At 41.5% G+C, this 18,209-nt stretch overlaps 2 protein-coding genes across 3 annotated transcripts in view; one reads left to right on the top strand and one right to left on the bottom strand.

Moving 5' to 3' along the window:
- PTPA (protein phosphatase 2 phosphatase activator) overlaps nucleotides 1-6,145 on the bottom strand; it is a 37,885-nt gene extending 31,740 nt beyond the window's left edge. Inside the window, exons 1-2 of the mRNA XM_075185078.1 lie at nucleotides 5,953-6,145; nucleotides 2,788-2,897 (exon numbers count right to left, since the gene is read on the bottom strand). Of these exons, the coding sequence (XP_075041179.1) occupies nucleotides 2,788-2,897; nucleotides 5,953-5,977 (135 nt within the window). The 5' untranslated portion in view covers nucleotides 5,978-6,145. The remainder of the gene's footprint in view (nucleotides 1-2,787; nucleotides 2,898-5,952) is intronic.
- Nucleotides 6,146-6,348: 203 nt separating this feature from the next.
- CRAT (carnitine O-acetyltransferase) overlaps nucleotides 6,349-18,209 on the top strand; it is a 28,903-nt gene continuing 17,042 nt past the window's right edge. The window contains exons 1-2 of one of the 2 annotated variants that reach the window (XM_075185075.1): nucleotides 6,349-6,771; nucleotides 12,366-12,490. In XM_075185075.1, the coding sequence (XP_075041176.1) occupies nucleotides 12,464-12,490 (27 nt within the window). In that variant the 5' untranslated portion in view covers nucleotides 6,349-6,771; nucleotides 12,366-12,463. The remainder of the gene's footprint in view (nucleotides 6,772-12,365; nucleotides 12,491-18,209) is intronic. The other variant, XM_075185074.1, reaches the window with a different exon arrangement.

Below are 18,209 nucleotides of genomic sequence, written 5' to 3'. Positions count from 1 at the left end.
CCAAAAACATACTGGTAGGTTATTTGTTTCTCTTGGTCTGTGTGTGTATGTTAGGAATTTAGACTGTAAGCTCCAATGGGGCAGGGACTGATGTGAGTTCTATTTACAGCGCTGCGGAATTAGTGGCGCTATATAAAACTTGCATTTACTACCTCCTATGCCTAGAAAGGTGGCCGGGAGGCCTACAAGCACAAGTTACTTATAGTTAGTGTGTGCAGAAGTAAGTGTAGCACCCTGGAGAAACTGAGCCAGCAAAAAAGTGCAATTTCCCCTCTCCCTGCCCCATGCTAAATAGGTGCCAGGGCAGCGTGTTAAGAACATTAAGTAGATTTGTGGAACTACTGGTTCCAGCAAGCTCTGTCAGCCATTAACTTCTTGGGCATGCTGGTATCTTTCAGATTCCCTGCGAGCAAAAATCAGCGTTGAAAATTACCATACTAACGGTAATAGTGCGCCGGTCGCGTTATTCTCACAAGCAACGGGGTCAATCGAATTCCTTTGTTGGAGATGTAAGAGCAAAATAAAGCTTCTGCGACACCACATGTGGCCAGAAGGTGGCAATACAGAGCCAAATATTTTTCTCTTTCTACTCTGTTTAGCTCAAACCTGATTTTGTAAACTTAATTCAAAGTTTCCGTGTAAGCAAGTATTTTATAACGTCCAAAGGATGTGCAAAATGCTCATATTTGAGAATATATTTAACTGTGAATTTGCAGAAAAACAATGATCCTGAGTTATATAGTATCATTGAATTGTAAAGCTTGTTTAAGTCACTGGTGGAACATTCTCAGTAACTATCCTGCCCCAGAGGAACAGCAGGGGAACGTGTCCTCCGTGTCAGTACGTGACTGCGTACAGCTGGGCATAACACGGTTATACAACAAGCAGGGCAGCCGGCAGAGTTTGGTATAGGCGTGCTCGCAGAATGTGCTCAGGCACACCCTAACGTTGCAGTCAGTCTCCGCATTCCGATGAGCTGACCGTAAGTGAGCCACTCATTGGCTCGCAAGACATAGCGACCCTGCAGCGTTATAGTGATCTCCGTCCGTAAACAGGTAATATGTACTTTAAAAAGTAGGGGCCAGCTCACGTTCTCGTTTGGTAAGTTAATTTCACTTGAAAGAAACAGCTTGAATGATGCTTTAAGATGTTCCAAAGGGCCCCCTTAAAATCTGCCAGGAAATCCTTTTCTCCGTCTAATTCCGCATGTTGTAGTGCAAGCCAAAGGCAGGTCACAGCAATGCAGCGACAGTACTACGGCAGGTTGACTGTATATGTATAGGATTATATAGGAGTGCTTTGCGGATAAGAGTTCCTATAAATACCTCAGCAGATAGCAATCGAAATTGCCCATGGCTTTATGTATAAAATAAATACCTTACCTCATTTTTATTTTGAAATATGGATCAGTTGTTAAGATAAGAAAAAGACAAACTGAATCCAAATTAAAGTGCTGATAGTGGTACAAACATCGCAGGTTCCTCGGTTAAGAACTTACAATATGATAATGCTGCCGCCAGTTCCAGTAATGCTAGACACGCCCCTGTAGCGGCACGCAGCAGAATATCGCTCTCCAGATTTCTCTGGGTGCACACTCACTAATGAAATGTGCTGTGAACGCCTATGAAGCTTGACAACATTGACTCATGTGCCAACACTAAATTACACTATTACGTTATTTATTCTCTATTTTTAAAACAATTTTTTAAAACAAACGTAACCCCATTGTTAACATACAATACATCATAAATCACTGTGGCAGGCTACCAGAAGAATATTTGCATTTACAGTTTCCCTTGTTTTTTCATTCAGGCTGCTATTCAAGATTTATGATTCTTGATTACCATGGCAACCACAGTCACATGACACATGATGTAATGAGCAGGGATACTTTGGTGCACCCTTGAGCTCTGCCTGCACTGTGACTTCCTTCTTCTCCCCCATCTGCCATCACATGACATGCTAAGAGCTGTGAGCCTGTGTCTGTGTAGTAGACTGTGTGTGTCTGGCAGCCACTTTTGGTTGCCCCACCAGAGAAATTTTGAAAAGGAGGTAATGATTTGTAGATGCGTGCTTAACAAATCTTCCATGTGGGATTGCTGCTTTAAGCCAAGCTCATGAAAATTATAACTGATCATATGTAGTGTCGTCACACAGACTATAGATGTTACTTTTATCTTTGTGATCCATGCATAGTTTTTAGTGTGCTGTCATGTTCCCATGTGACGGAGGCTGAGCATTCCCCATTCACTTCAATGTGTCAGCACAGAGTAATTTCAGCACTATGAACGCTAGTGTGAGTCTTAGCTAGAAAACTGCCTGTCTGACACTACCATAAATGTCACTGTGGACTGGAATATCAGCAGTGCTATGACTAGGTAATGCACAGGTAGCAAAGAGAAATAAAGGATGTCCTATCATCAGCTATTTATATAGCGCCACTAATTCCGCAGCGCTGTACAGAGAACTCACTCACATCAGTCCCTGCCCCATTGGAGCTTACAGTCTAAATTCCCTAACACACACAGACACAGAGACATAGAGAGAGACTAGGGTCAATTTATTAGCAGCCAATTAACCTTTTAGTATGTTTTTGGATTGTGGGAGGAAACCAGAGCACCCGGAGGAAATCCATGCAAACACGGGGAGAACATACAAACTCCACACAGATAAGCCCATGGTCGGGAAATGAACTCGTAACCACTAAGCCACCGTGCTGCCCAGTCCTAACCAAATATTCATGGGTTAATAGTATAACGGAGCTAAAGATGAAGTGATGATCTGTACCTGAGAATACTTCCACTTGGCCATGTCAGGAACAGTGTTGATCTCCTTCTTTGGGACAATGAAGGAATGTCCGACAAGAGATGGAGGAACCTCATATCCATGATTGGAGCCTGACAAAGAAAAGAGGAATGAAGCAAATGGTTACTACTATGGAACTTGGATTCCAACAAAATGATTAGGTCTCAGAGCAGAACTTTGTCATATCCACGGCCAACAAACATACTCAGCTTTGCCTGATGATAGAAATACATGGCTGTGCTCTGTTTGTCCATTTAGCAACTTCAAGACTGGAGGATTCCCTCCCTATCATGACCAAGCCAATTTTTTTACATTTAGGGGTGCATATGATGGGTGTCTTATCAGGGGTTGGCTGGGCTGGTCCCATAGTGGGCTACCTTGGCTGGGTCACTGGGCTACCTTATTTTTTCCGTCTTTCTCCTGCATCCCGACCACATTTTAGTGAAGTGAGTGGAACGGGGGCCTCAATAACACAATCCACTGCACATTTGGTCAATTTGGCCCTTACCCTATTACGTGGAAAAAACTGCCATCGTCGGTCTATGTCGTAGCTAAAAGTATTATTATTTACATTGTTTGTACGACTACATGTATTGCCGTTAAGTCTTTTGTTTGCAGAGCTTATGGACACTACTCTGCATGCGACCAGCAAGTAGCTTAAAAAAACAAAAAACAAACACAAGAAGTAAACAGGCAAAAAAACATCATAAGAATTCTGTTGTCACATTATAGCTGATGGAGGTTTATTTGTTCAACTGGACATGTGACAGATTCTCTCAGGTATGTGGAAGCATTCAGTGAGCAACTTAAAGATGAGTTTCTGACTACACTGAGCTTTTCTGAAATAAAAGAAAACTAAAGATCCCTACTAATCCACACGTTATCAAACACCGTATCCAAAAATGCATTAGGAAAGTAAATTAAAATGGACATTATGGCTTATTTATAAACATTGTGGAAATAGCAGAATGTGTTGTAACCCATAGCAACCAGATATCTTTCTTTAGTCTAACTTTCACTTGACTAATCAAAGCTAAAACATCTGATTGTCTAAGAGCACATTTTAGGGGGAGGGTTTACACCAGTTTTCATAAATGTTTCAAATGAATTATACAGCATTTAAGTAATTTTTAATATAACAATAAAACATTGTGTGATAGAAGCCATATAAATATAACGATATACACAGTGATTTTATGAGGAAATATATAATGGAAATATGATAAGAATAGACAGCTCTTTCTCGAGCAGTAAAGCTAGGTACACACTACAGAATATTCCACCAACTTTTTATGCTGATCAATTTTACATGCGATGGATGTTCCGATCGCTCGGTCCATGGACTGCATACACACTAGCCTTTGTTAGGACGATAAAGGGAAGAGCGGACGTCCCTTTAGCGACTTTTTACAGCCATGTTTTCATGAGCAATGACTGTAATTTCGTACTCACTGTTGTGGATCGGTCGGAAGTTTATACACACTACACAGCGGAAACGAGATTGGAACGAAAATATTAAACGGTACGACCAACCAAATGAGGCGACAATCGTCCATTTGGGCAGACTTTCGACCATCGTGTCACTGCACACACTGACCCGACTTTTGAACGAGCGGTCGTATGTCGGCTGATTGAGCCGATTATTGGACGAAAACTGTGTAGTGCGTACCCAGCTTTACTCTGTAACAGTTTTTCATGCATATAGACACACAGATAAGACAGGTAAGAACGCTAGGTGATCTTTGTCTTGCTTTATAATCAATTATCACACCAGCCACTTGTACTGAGGAGATATAGCTAAAAGCTTTGCTGTTTATATCAGTACCCAGACAAGACACAAAGTAATACAAAGCTGCATCTCCGTTCACAGCCAAGTATTCAGCTATTAAAGATATCATTTTTGTATATTATGTTTCAACATGTTACAGCTTGAACAAAAAAATACCCTGAATTAGCCAAACATGAACAGTTACGTGAATGCACTAGATATAGGTATGAGGATAACGTGTCCCTTTGATGCTGTCAGCCTGCCCAAGATTTTACATAAATGGAGTCACTCCAAAGTAAGTTTGGTTGGGATCACACACAGTAAAGCTGGGTACACACTACACAGTTTTCATCCAATAATCGGCTCCAACAGCCGACATACGACCGCTCGTTCAAAAGTCGGGTCAGTGTGTGTAGTGACACGATGGTCAAAAGTCTGCCCAAATGGACGATTGTCGCCTCATTTGGTTGGACGTACCGTTTAATAATTTCGGTCCAATCTCGTTTCCGCTGTGTAGTGTGTATAAACTTCCGACCGATCCACAACAGTGAATATGAAATTACAGTCATTGCTCACGACAACATGGCTGTAAAAAGTCGCTAAAAGGACGTCTGCTCTTCCCTTTATCGTCCTAAACAAGGCTAGTGTGTATGCAGTCCATGGACCGAGCGATCGGAACATCGATCGCATGTAAAATCGCTCTGCATAAAAAGTTGGTCGAAATTTCTGTAGTGTGTACCCAGCTTAAGCCCAACACTATAACCAAATCAGGACCACTAACCCATAGATGGGTGTGCAGTGGTCAAAGTGGACATTAAGACGTGGCATTAAGACAGATGTAACGGGAATGTAAATGACTGGAATATTTTACAATGAAGGCAGCAGAAGAATTGGCGATAGGTTATACCACCGTATACACCCCACTTCTAACACCAGTGAGTGGATTTATCACAACATAGGAACATGCACTTGGTAAACATTACATAATATAATCACATAACAAGTAATCAATGTAATATGTGCTAGTTATCACTTAGATACTATACTAGGTCACCTATGGGTCTCATTTTGGGAACTGCAGGTCCTGCCTGGCTTTGGACCACTCAGGGGTCGGCAACCTGTGGTTTGCAGCTGTAGTGGAACTGCAAGTCCCAGCATGCCCTGTCAGCAGTGCAGAGAGTGGCGAGGACTTGTACTTCCACAACCACTGGCAAGCCCACCTGTGTGACCTGCCCACCCACTGAAGTCTCATGGTTACCATAGCAACGAGGGCCAAGCCATGTGACTGCCTGACACTTCCGGGGCCCCCTAGTCTCTCTCTGACTCGGTGTGGTATTAATTGGGGATGGGGGTGGGTGACTTGGTCCCCGGTGACAGACCTGTCTGCTGTTCTTTCTCAGCCATCTTCCTGCAGCCGGGTACTCTTCACCTTTAACTTTTCACCTTTCACCCCTTTCCTCCAAATGACACACCCTCCTTTGGTTTACCGTTCAGTCACTAGAAACAACCATCCTTTGTTCTCGCTCTTCTAGCTGACTACATACATAAACAAATAAACCTATAACTCGCTTTCTTTGTAAACGAGCGGCACAGACCAGAGACTGGCACATGCCAATTGTAAAAATGGCCACGAAAAAAAAAAATCGCTGCCCGCCATCTTTAAAAAGGGCAAAGGTCCCAAACCTTCACAAACTTGTGTGAGAAAACCACCGATGGACTTCAGTTAAACTGTGAGGGCGGAGATGTAGTTTAGCAAAATAGTTGGAAAATAGTCCCAAGCGTGTACACAGTATATTTGCCCTTCACAAATATGGCGATATTTTGAGTCTCTGTCATGTTTGTTCCTGGCAAGTGCGTAGATCTCATATTTACAAACATGTTTCCGTCCAATTGAAATCAGAATACCGACTTGTGATGTTAATAGTTAATTTTCTCGGGTTATGATACGTGACAGTATTCGAGGTGTGAGAGGATACCCTTTTTAAAAATGGCCCCTGCGCCCCACCCCGGGCAACGCATAGTATTTTGTTGACAGATCAGCAATGAAGTTACCTTGCACCCTTGTAACGCTGTCCTTGTGAGTGACATATTGTGAAAGCCACCAGTGACAGCTCCCCACTCACCCTGGGACTTTGAACTAGGGCTCTAAGTAGCATTACCCTGCAAGAGATATGTTGTCTTTCATAGCTAAAAGCATGGTAAGTGCAGCAAGAAGTAGGTCTTGGGGGGGGGGGGGGGTGGGGGGGGGCTTTTAAATTGTGGTTTACAAATTTAAGAATGTTAATATGGCTTTAGTGCATGTATGCAATCTACGTCTTACTAATTGCTATTGATGTGATTATTACAGCAAATTGACTAAGTTTGTGTGCATTAAATCAGCAGATCTCTTGATCAAATTTTAGATTTGCAAATATAATTGACCGTTCTGAACGTTTAACTGTTATGCCCTTGTGCTAAATTAACCGTGACATTCCTTTTGTGTTATATATAAACAAAGTAACTTTTGTTTTGAACAGGTTGATACTTCTGTTGATGGCTAGGTTAGATCTACAAACAATGATCACTGCTTGATTATATGTGACATATCCTTTCTTTGCTGTGTTAAAGAAAATTAATTCACATGATCACTTTGGCTAGTCTGTTCTTATAGGTTCTGTATTGACCTAAATGAGCTTGTGACACTTTTTGCTCTTTGCATTTTATGCAATGTAAGGCAGTCTAAATTAATCAGTTTTGATGTTGTAATACAGTCCTGGGGGTAAATGTATCAAGCTGAGAGTTTTCTGGCGGGTTTGTAAAGCCAATCAGATTCTAGCTATCATTTATTTAGTAGATTGTACAAAATGACAGCTAGAATCTGATTGGTTGCTATAGGCAACATCTCCATTTTTCAATCCCACTGGAAAACTCTGTTTGATACATTGACCTCCTAGTGTAATTGCTTTGTGTTGTCTTAGTAATTTGGTTAGGATTTGTGACCGTCTGTGGTAACTGGCTAATTTTACTTTGGTAAACAGTGGCATTATATTAAACCAAGGCAAGATACATGTTAAAGTATATCAGTGCTCTGTCTACTGGAACTAAACTTCTGCTGAATATCAAACATGTTTCTAGTATATTGTTTTGCAAATAGGCTAGTGTCTTTTCTGTATCCTTGAGGTGTAGACTGACTGTAGCCATAAAGTCTGTGGAATCAACAGGCACACATTGTACACATTGTACTGTATGTTTAAGAAAAAATCATACATGCAAATTGTTATGCTGCTACTTATTTCTGTATTTTCTCATCATTTTAGCATTTTGTAAGTCATACCTGTAATGTTGCGGCAAACTGTCAACTTTTTACAAATTCGGCTGATTAGTATATAGGTAAAGCATTGAAGGTTTGTCATCCGGTAGGAAATACAACAATATGTCTTCAGCATTATATATAACATTTGGAAGGTCAGTATGTGTATGGAATCCTCTTCCAATAAGCTGTGAAAAACATGTTCAATTGTACCCATCGTCTACACATGGTGGAGGCAGCCATTTTGGGTGTGCTGAACAAATGTTCAGGAGAATGAAAGTCTCTATATGCTGTGAACCGGTGACATCCCTGAAGCACTTACATGACTAACATTTATAAATGGGGAAAATGTCACCTGAATATTTCAGTAATGGGTTATGCTGGCTGGTTGTAACCAGGGATCGGAGTTAAGAACAGCATCTGATGGGGGTGGGACTTGTTGTGACATGTAAAACCTCCATGTGCATTAGCAGATGAGGGAATTTCGTAATAACCATAAAGACTCATTCGGGTAGACAAATGAATTCTCCTTTAAACCAAAACAGCTAAAATTGGTCACAGTGCCGCAATTCTTGCAGGGGTCAGGAGCAAATGAATCAGTTTACTGCGAATCGCCTCATCCAGGCCGCCATCCCGCCCACGCCACTAGGAAGCGAGATGTAATGGGGAGAAAGGCCTGCTCTTCCAAGGCTTTGGGAGAACTACCCGAAATTTGTGAATATCCCAGACATTCCGGGAGAGTAGGCAAATATGACTTCAACATGACCTGTTTCTATACAATATTATGCACAATATCTATTTATTTGCTGGATATAGCAGATTAGAGAAAGTAGTGAATGCAGTATGTGCAAAAGTTTCCAGTTGATTCACTTTCTATTTTATTTTAATGCAAAAAAACCTTGATCGACTCATTTGGTCTTAATTTAAGACAGTTGAAGACAATTCTAGAGTATAAATACTTTGTCACTTCTAACCTCTAGGGACATTGTACATATTCTCAACAACCTTGAGATCTTCTAAGCAGCTGACTTAGGACTTCAAATAAAGATAACTGACTGTACAAAGAGGCTATAAAAAGATGTGTAAATGCTTCTAGCTTGGAATTTCCACTGTCCGTAACATCATTAAGAAATGGAGGTCAAGGAGGACTGTTGACTTTGAGGCAAGATCTAGAATACCCTGCGAAATCTCCAACAGAACTTCCCAGGAACAATACTTTAGATAAGACAGAGACTTTTTGTGACAAAAGAAATGAAACTTTTTGACCACAACCACCAAAGTTACATTGGGAGAAAGGGCACCATGCCAAACGTTACTATAGGGGTAGATTGATTATGCTTTGGGATTGTATGGCAGCCAGTGAGTGATACTGGAGGTACTGCCCGGGTGGAAAAATAATGGATTCGCATTCAATTTAATTTTTATTTTCAATCTGTTAATTTTAGCAAATAAATAGTAATTGTACATTAAAATATGCAGTGATTTGTACCCTGCACAGGGGCAAACGCAGGATTTGTAGAGGGGGGTTTCCACACCATGCCGCCAGTGGGCGTGACCAGCATGCATAGCAGTGTGGCTATAATAATAGACAGTGCTTGGCTGCTCTCCAACTCTTCCTATCCCTATAATATACATGGGCAATGCTGCGTGGACTACTGTTAGGTGCACGCAGCTCTCCCTTTTCAAGCAGAGCCGTGTGAAGCGGGGGCAGGGTCCAGACACCTCAATTATACAGTGCCCCAGGCTTGGAGGGGGGTATCCAGGCACTAGGGAACCCCCCCCCCCCCCACCCCCCCCTGGTTTGCCTATGCTGCAGAAGTTGTATTCGCTTCTCATATCTTTTTTCTATACAACTGTATATTACAAAATTGGTGTTTAAATGAGAATACATGTTATTGTGTCTTCCCAAATTAGTTTGATATTGTTTAGCTAGTATATTTGTACTATTTGCAGGATCAGGCATGGTTTTAGTGGTCAAGTATAATAGCACTTTTTTTTTTCTTCTTTTCCATCTTTCTCCCAACAATCTGCAACAATTGCAGACATGTTTAGGAGCTTCTCTATCACTGCCCTGTACCCTCACCAGTGTGTTTATAGGATCAGGTCATTCACTGGCCAGTCACACTCTCTTTCCCCCTGTCTGTGTATGAGTAGTCTCAGCGATCTGCTGTAGGAGGGCGGTGAGGTGGACGATGGTTATAAACTCCTAGATCTTGCAGCTTAAAGCGAGGTGCATGAATGCCAATGTATTCTGGCTGTGTGTGGCTACTCTGTAGCCTCCATCAGGGCAGCAACTAGACAATTGGGGGGGTCCTATAGCAGGATTTAATATTGGAGTGTTTGAATGCCAGCTGGCCTGCACAGCATTCTGGCCTTTGGGGGTCCTCCACGAGACCACCAATGATGTGCCCCCAGATCGGACAACCACTTTCAAATATTGTTCATAGTAAAAGCATCTAGTAGGGCCATTTCTCTTTTGAGTGAGTTATGTGAGGGGGGAAGAGGTAGAAGGGAAGGGGGGGCAGAAGGGAGGGGGGGCAAAACCAAAGGCTGGAGGAGCAACAATTTTCCTCTGTTTTAAGTGAAGAGATTGATAAATAATGCATGGATTTATAGAAACTGAGAAGTCAAAGTGGTGTGACTTCCCCAAAAATGGGAATCCTACCTTAATGCTGGTCCACTCCCTCTTTGCCATTTTGAATGTACTTGCATAATACTAGTTTGATGTACGTACAGGGGACATTGTAAACCAATGTGTGCATATACACACACAAGCTGCTGACAGTGGCAGTATTCTACATAGGTAACCATGTCTTTCTCAATAACTGCTGTAGGTTTGTTCATGAATAAGTCTGTGTTCTATGCAAGGTTTTCAGATGACAGCTGATTGGACGGCTGTCATTGTTCCTCCAATCAACTGCATCGACAGCCTTACACTGCACAATTTACATACGATCTTCTCCAGGCTGTTAGTCCTGGAGCTCCATTGAGAGCAGTATTTCCCTGACCCGTGAGGTTCTTGGCAATGAAACCATGTGGCTCTACTAGGTGATGGGAATGTGGATCATAACGTATAAGAAAACTGGAGGCAAACGCTTAGAACGCTGCAGTGTCAATAATTTTGATTTGGTGCATTCTTGTTTTCTAACAATAAGAGCTATTGGTATAATAACATGGTGCTGGGTGTCCTATGTGCTGAAATCTTTAGCAACCAATCAGATGTTTGCTTTCATTGTCCTTCTATAACAGCCTAGAAAATATTATGAAATAAGCCATGTTGCATATGCATATATACTACTATGTGTCGTCTTGTTTGATTCGGTTGCAGTTGTATTTTCAGCACGTTAATGTTCTCCATTGGTAAATAGATGTTATTTACTGCTTAGGGAGTGTCAGAGCAAGCAAGACCAGAGAAGCAGGGCAAAGATATCTTTAATTTTTTACAGTGTATAATATAAAGATCTGTGGCTGCTAAAAAAAAAAACAAACAAACACATTTTCACTTTATTAAACTAAAAGCTGCCCTGCAGCCTGGTGGGCCGCCCCGTGCACCTCTTATCCCCAGGCTCTGTGGTTAGTCTGGCAGCCCAGGCTGAAAACTGTGACACTTTAGAGGTCAAGGAAAGTGAGCAGGATGACCAATCGCAGACATTGCAGCTTCTCATTGGACCTTCCACTCACGCCCCCTTTCTGCAGCCATTGGTAATGGAGATGGTAATGCAGATTGACATTTATATTTAATTCATGGGTTTATATTTCATGAATTAATTTTGCAGTTTAATCTCCACTGTTTTAAACATATTGTTGCACTGATACTTTCCATCTAAACATAGCTTGGTTCCCAAGACAGTGTCTATTAATAGTGGTTGAAAGGGAAAGTCTATATTTAGAGTGGTGTTGCCTCATGAATCAGGTTTGGATTGGGCAGATCTGATTATGGTTTGGGGGTGTGGCCTATTGTCCCAACTTTCCAATAGAGAATGTTGGCATGCATGATAGGATATTGCGATTACAAACAAGCAGGAGCCCAAAGACCTAGTAGATGATCTATTCCAACCATGGTTTGCAGGCCCTATATCAGGCTTCTATAAAAAGACAAATAAATTGTAGATTATATTGTAGAAATCTGAAATTCAATTTAAACTAATCTAAAAATAGATGGGCTGCTAACCAACTGCTGATCTAAATTATACCATCTCTCACTAAAATATTCACCAAGGAGAGCTACATTAATAACATACTTTCCTGCCCCATTGCCCTCCCCTATCACACCAGAAGACTTGGAAGAAAGATATAAGGGTTAATTTTAACGTCTTTAGTTCTGACAAAATCCTGAAACTTTTTTGTTTACATTTGTAAAAGTTTTTTATTATTTGTTTTTAATAACAGTTTGTTTTTGTTTGTTTTTTTAAAAAGTAGGTTGACATATACATTTAAGTTTATTTGTTTTGAATGTAGCAGATTATTTTCATTTTAATGGCTGGTATTTTGTTTTCTTGACAGAATAATACAGTGTAATGTCTAACACTAAACATTTTGAGCCTGCATGTTAATTAGGCTGTATTGGAGTGCACAGGTTAAGCTTACAAACAGGTACAACGATGGATAAGAGGCGCCAGTTGGATAAGGTAAAGTACAGCTCTCGGTGAGAATATTCCTGTCTCTTTCATTTAAATCCTTCCTCTGTAATCCAGTTTATTGCCTTGTTTACATTATCAGATTTGTGTATAGATTTAGATCTTAAAGCTGTATTACCGCCTAGGTAAAAGATTTGAATAGAGGGTCCATTCGCCTAGTGTAGAGCCCCGCGGGATCTGACCGTTCTGGGGGAAGTGTGTACGAGAGGACCAATCACAAACCTCGCTCATTTCCTCCATCTGACACAAACCCCTCCCCCTGGCTCCAGCCTGTAGTATCTTAGTAATATCTATTAGGAGGTGGCTGGGCAGCTTTAAGATAACGAGTGACTTTTTTTTCAAGAGTCGTTAGCCTCAAGCAGGGCCTTCTACTATAACACATTTATGGAAAAATTAAGAGTTTGTAGATGGCTAGTACATGTTCCCCCATCCACCAGCTCCTCTGAGTTGGTCTTACAGCCTGGTCACAAACCAAGGTAAGGCTGGAGCGGAAGAATCAATTTTGCTTGTTGGTTCCGTATTATGGAATCGTCAAAGCGGCACAGAATTCAACTTATTATTGGACTGGGAAGCCAAGACTGCACTGAGTACACAATGCCACAAGCTGACAATGTGATTGGTTCCTAGTAAACTGATTGACTGTATCCTCAATAAATGGCTGCCTCCACTGTGTGTAAGCGAAGTATTTTCAGACATTTGTGCTGGTCTTTGCACAGGCTGTTCCTCTGCACCTGTCATCTGTTCTCATCACAGACCAGTGAACGGATCTCACATGGCTAATACAACTAAAGCCTACATCTGTGAAAGCTGCTCGTACTGAGTTTTATGAAAATGACGTTGATTTTGGCTTTCACCTTAACTGCTAAAATATACAAGAATCTGATTGGTTACTATGAGTTACAGCATACGTGTGCACATTGGAGTATAGTTAATATAATGTAAGGTGCCTAAAATAAATATTAAAGAATTAATATATATTGTTTTAATAATTTGCCTAGCGTCTGTGTTGTGAGCTTTGCAAGCAGTCATATTAGCACAATTCATCGTGGTTCCATTGTTTGTCATCTTTTTAATCTATTTAGCTCCTCCCAGTGCTTTCCTGTCAATCTTACTGAGTGGTGATAATACTTCTACAGTAGAATAGCTTGGGGACATGACATTATTGGGGTACAGTTTAATGTCAGTGGGTGTGTGGAGAGGTCTGGAAAGAACCAAAGAGCTGACAGATAGTCATACCTCCCAACTGTCCCAATTTTGTTAGGATTTCCCAATTCCATACTTGCCTACTCTCCCGGAATTTTCAGGAGGCTCCCAAATTTCAGGGAGATTAGGCAAACCTCGAGGATCCTAAAAAATGCCGATACTCACAGCATTTCGGGGCGGGGTTTTAATTGCATTATTAAGCCCCGTCCACCACTATTCAATGCTGTGGATTTCGTCATTTTATAGTGGGGGAAGAAGAGCTATGGGGATGCAAAGGCGTCACCACGCCCCTCCTACCCCTGTCACATGACCTGTCCTCCCAGTGGACAGAGTCGGAGAGTCGGCAAGTATGCCCAAGGGCAAGGCTTAACAGGAGAGTGGGTGGGATTTTGATCAAATATGGTTATTTGTGGGTGGAGTTTGGAAAATCCCCAGGTGCCACTGGTGCGCACAGCAATTCAAAGGTGCAGAAACATTGGGCACGCCCCTTGGGTTATGGCCACACCCCTAACATGACAGGGCCGTTACTTATTTAAGAGGAGGTACGGCTGTGTCCCAATTTAGCAATTTGTAATGTTGTGAGGTATGAAGCTATGTCCAGTATATACAGTCTCCTGCACTAGACACATTTAGGCAAAGGACATTTATTAGGTTAGTGTTCCTTTGACACAGCCAAAGCCTAGAGGGGCTGTAAACGTGCATCAGGTTAGACCCCCCCCCCCCCCTAGCTATCGTCCTGTACGTGTACATGCGTTCTCGGTTGTCTCTCTCTCTTTTGTTTTGTTTATTTTAACTGGTCACTGAACTGTGACTGTTTAAGTGCAAAGCAAAATGAAGAAGTTGATGTGTTACTTTATATTGTTGTCATAATATTACACTTTGCTCTTGATAATAATTAAGTCCCTGTAAATTGCTTCTGCAAAGCGGTTGTCTTTGGAGAAAAGTGTTATTTTGTTCCTGGTCAGGATGTCTGTACAACTGTTAACCATTAATACGATCTTCTCCCTGTGGTGGCCTTTTGGATTAATAACAGTATATACAGTTCTAGAGTTGTGGCTGAATCGGTCACATGCTGCGTGTCTGACACTAAGGAATCCAGAAAACTCACCGGTCATGCACCACAGGCTTTTTTTTTTTTTTTTTTTTTTAATTCAAATTTTATTGAATATGGTGCAACTTATACATATTTGAAGCGTATTGTACATACAATTGAGTATTCTCATATGTTAATTAACAACATCAAACAACGCCTGTAGTATGGCTCAATAGGATGCGTTTAGATATTTAACAGGCTTCGCGTACACAGCTGTAGTTCTATGCAAATAAACTTAGCAAAGGGGGCGTAGTTGTCTAACCACTTTTTTGGATGGGGTAGAAGAGAAGGGGGAAAACAGGGGAGGGAAATTTCTTAGGGGGAGGGTTTAGTGGTTGGACTTTAGTTATCCCATTGGGTGTATAATGTGATTTCCTTGAACTCCATCCATTCAAACCATAGTAGACGGAATGCTCTGTATTTATTGCCTAAGGCAGGGTTTCCCAAACCCAGTCCTCAGGGCTCCCCAACAGTGCAGGTTTTCTGGATCACATGTGACATAATTAGGACCACCGGTGGATCTGTTACAATGTGTCAGTCAGTAATGAATACACCTGTGCTCCAACAAGGACATATGGAAAACCTGCACTGTTGGGGAGCCCTGAGGACTGGGTTTGGGAAACCCTGGCCTAAGGAGTAAATCAGGTCATCCATAGACATGTAGAAGTCTAAACGTTCAGACCATTCTTTGATAGAGGGGGCTGTTGGCGACCTCCAGTGGACCAGTATCACAGCCTTTGCTGTGTAGCTGAGGTATGTCACAATAGACTTTATATATTGAGAAATGGGCATTTTGGTATCCTTTAGAAGCCGACAATTTGGTAAAGCGGATCCCACTATTGCATTGGAAAGTAGTATAACTGTATCCCAGAAGGGCCTGAGAGATGAGCATGCCCACCAGATATGTAACGGCGTGCCTGGCACGTGGGTGTTTGCGCGGGTTTCCTCCGGGTGCTCCGGTTTCCTCCCACACGCCGAAAACATACTAGTAGGTTAATTGGCTGCTATCAAAAATTTACACCTCTCTCTCTCTCTCTCCTGTAAGCTCCAATGGGGCAGGGACTGATGTGAATGAGTTCTCTGTACAGCACTGCGGAATCAGTGGCGCTATATAAATAAATGGTGATGATGATGAATTAGCGTTGTCATACATCTTGCCTTCGCATCTCCCAGGCGTGAGGTGTATAAAATCCACCAGTGCATTTCTATTGGTCATGAAGTGTCAGAGGGATGTCTCTGGCTCCTAGTGAATAAATAAGTCACATGCTATATTGGAATGCATAGGCTGCATTCTCAAGAATATTGGGTTGGCCCACAAAATGACTGCCTCCAGTGTGTGTAGATGACAGGTGCACTCCAATATTGGAGAAAGTAGTGTTATATCGTTCTATTTCTGTAGCTGATAGCAGAAGATAATCTGTTTGTAACATTTCCTCAGTATTACTGTTCTCGTTCACATGCACTGTCGTTGATATCTGAATTAATCTGGTATTACTCGAAGGGACCTATCTCTCAGCTGCCTCTGCAAGATTTTTTAATGATCAATTGTTGTGATGACAGGATCGCAGCAGTTAGCGCTGATTAAAAATAAATAAATAAATAAATCGCCATTATAAAGAGGCCCCCGAAGACTTAGTTGACAAAAAAAATTGTATGATATTTTATATATCAATGTACAGATAGAGGCACTTTTATCATGCTGTTCCCTTGCCTTGATTATTCTTATCGCGTGTTACTCCTGTGTATGATTGGGTGATCTATATGCCCTGATTAAGGAGACATTGAACTTGAAAATGATGGTAAAATATCGTACTGAAGATTGATTCATTATTACTGTGTATATACAATTTTTTATTTCTCCTGTGCTTCCTAGTTGGACGTTGCCATGGGAACCATTGTTCACAGCATTGTTGTAACATTGCTATGGAAACGCTGACAGCACACAGCCGGCTATGTATTTAAAAGCCACGTTTGTTGTATTGTCAAGATGGGAGATCTTTTGAGAAAATGATTATTCCCAGCATTAAGGCTCTTTTCTCTCCATTGACTGCTATATACTCTTCCTGTTTGTTACGATGTATCATCGCAGTATGTAACCGGATTTTGTTATGTTGGATATATGTATTTTTGCACTTTATTAGTACAGTGATCTGATGGCATATTTACTTGTGGATGTGCTATGATTGCTTTCTGTATTGCTGGTTCGTTGCCCTGGGTTGGTCCGTACTGTCAGAAGCCAATTAACATACAAAAATGTCTCTACCACGGGCAAAGCCTTACCTTATCTTTTAATTGAATTTACACCCATTCTTTAATAATTCTGTAATGTATTTTACAACCAGTTATTCATAATTTTAGCTTTCTTTGTGACCAATCCATCTGTGATTTGCAGCACAGTAAGTGCATAACGTAAATTGCATACTAAAACAATAAGGTGCACAGGACTTCTACTGACAGCTGAAAATACTATAGCCGAGGTCGTGGGGGGGGGGGGGGGGGGTAATCAATGGGCACCCAAGCTGTAATATAATAGGTAAAGACAGACAGTCTTCACAGGGTCGTAACTGGAAATTTTAGCGTCTGGGGCAAGAAGGAAATGTGATGCCCCCTAAACCCTCAATTTTTTTTTAACCAAATTAATAGAAAATATTTATTCCCTGCGCCCCCTTCTAGGCCTTGAGTCTTTTCTTTAAAGGGTATTTTCCACCTAAAAGTAGTTACAAAACCACCCCCCACCATCCAAGTCCCAAAAGAGGCTCTCAGATCTAATGCCGCTTGCTGAATTCAGCAGGATTCCTGCACTTACAATTACTGTGACAACAGAATATAATGCTTATGCTGGAATCGTTCTCCATACTTGCCCTAAAAGGATTGTGGTAAATATTAACTAGCGTAGTTGGGCGGATTAGGCAATTTTTAGGATGGAGTCCGTGTATAAGAAATATTGATTTCAAGGATATATCCAGTAAAATTAAGTTTTTAGTCCATGTCCCTTATTCTGCCTAATTGGAAAACTGTTTGGGCCCCACGCCAGAGACCCCTGCATTTCGGGAGAACATGCCTCCCACCGTGGCTTCACTCTGTCCTCTCTCCCCACTAACAATCAGAGAGATTTCAAGTCAAGTCTGAGCACCAGAGGAAGGACAGATTTGATGTCTGGTCCTGATTGGATGGCCACAGCACTCCTCCCACTAGGAGCCTACTATCATTTCTATCCCTGTCTTTGATCCTCCTGCACCCAGAGATAATAAGGGCCATTAGAGGTTTCCAGTAATTGTAGTACTGGGATCCTGCTGAATTTAGCAAACGTAGAGGTCCGAATGTACAAACCCCCATGAAGTACTTGGTTTAAGTTGGAAAACCTTAATATATGTAAAAACTCTTGAAAATGATGTCTGTATAAGTAGGGAGTCC

Source organism: Mixophyes fleayi, chromosome 9 (assembly GCF_038048845.1).
Source record: "Mixophyes fleayi isolate aMixFle1 chromosome 9, aMixFle1.hap1, whole genome shotgun sequence".
In the NCBI taxonomy this organism is placed as follows: domain Eukaryota; kingdom Metazoa; phylum Chordata; class Amphibia; order Anura; family Limnodynastidae; genus Mixophyes; species Mixophyes fleayi.
Note: the sequence above shows the minus strand (reverse complement) of the source record. Positions and strands in the feature narration are given on the sequence as shown.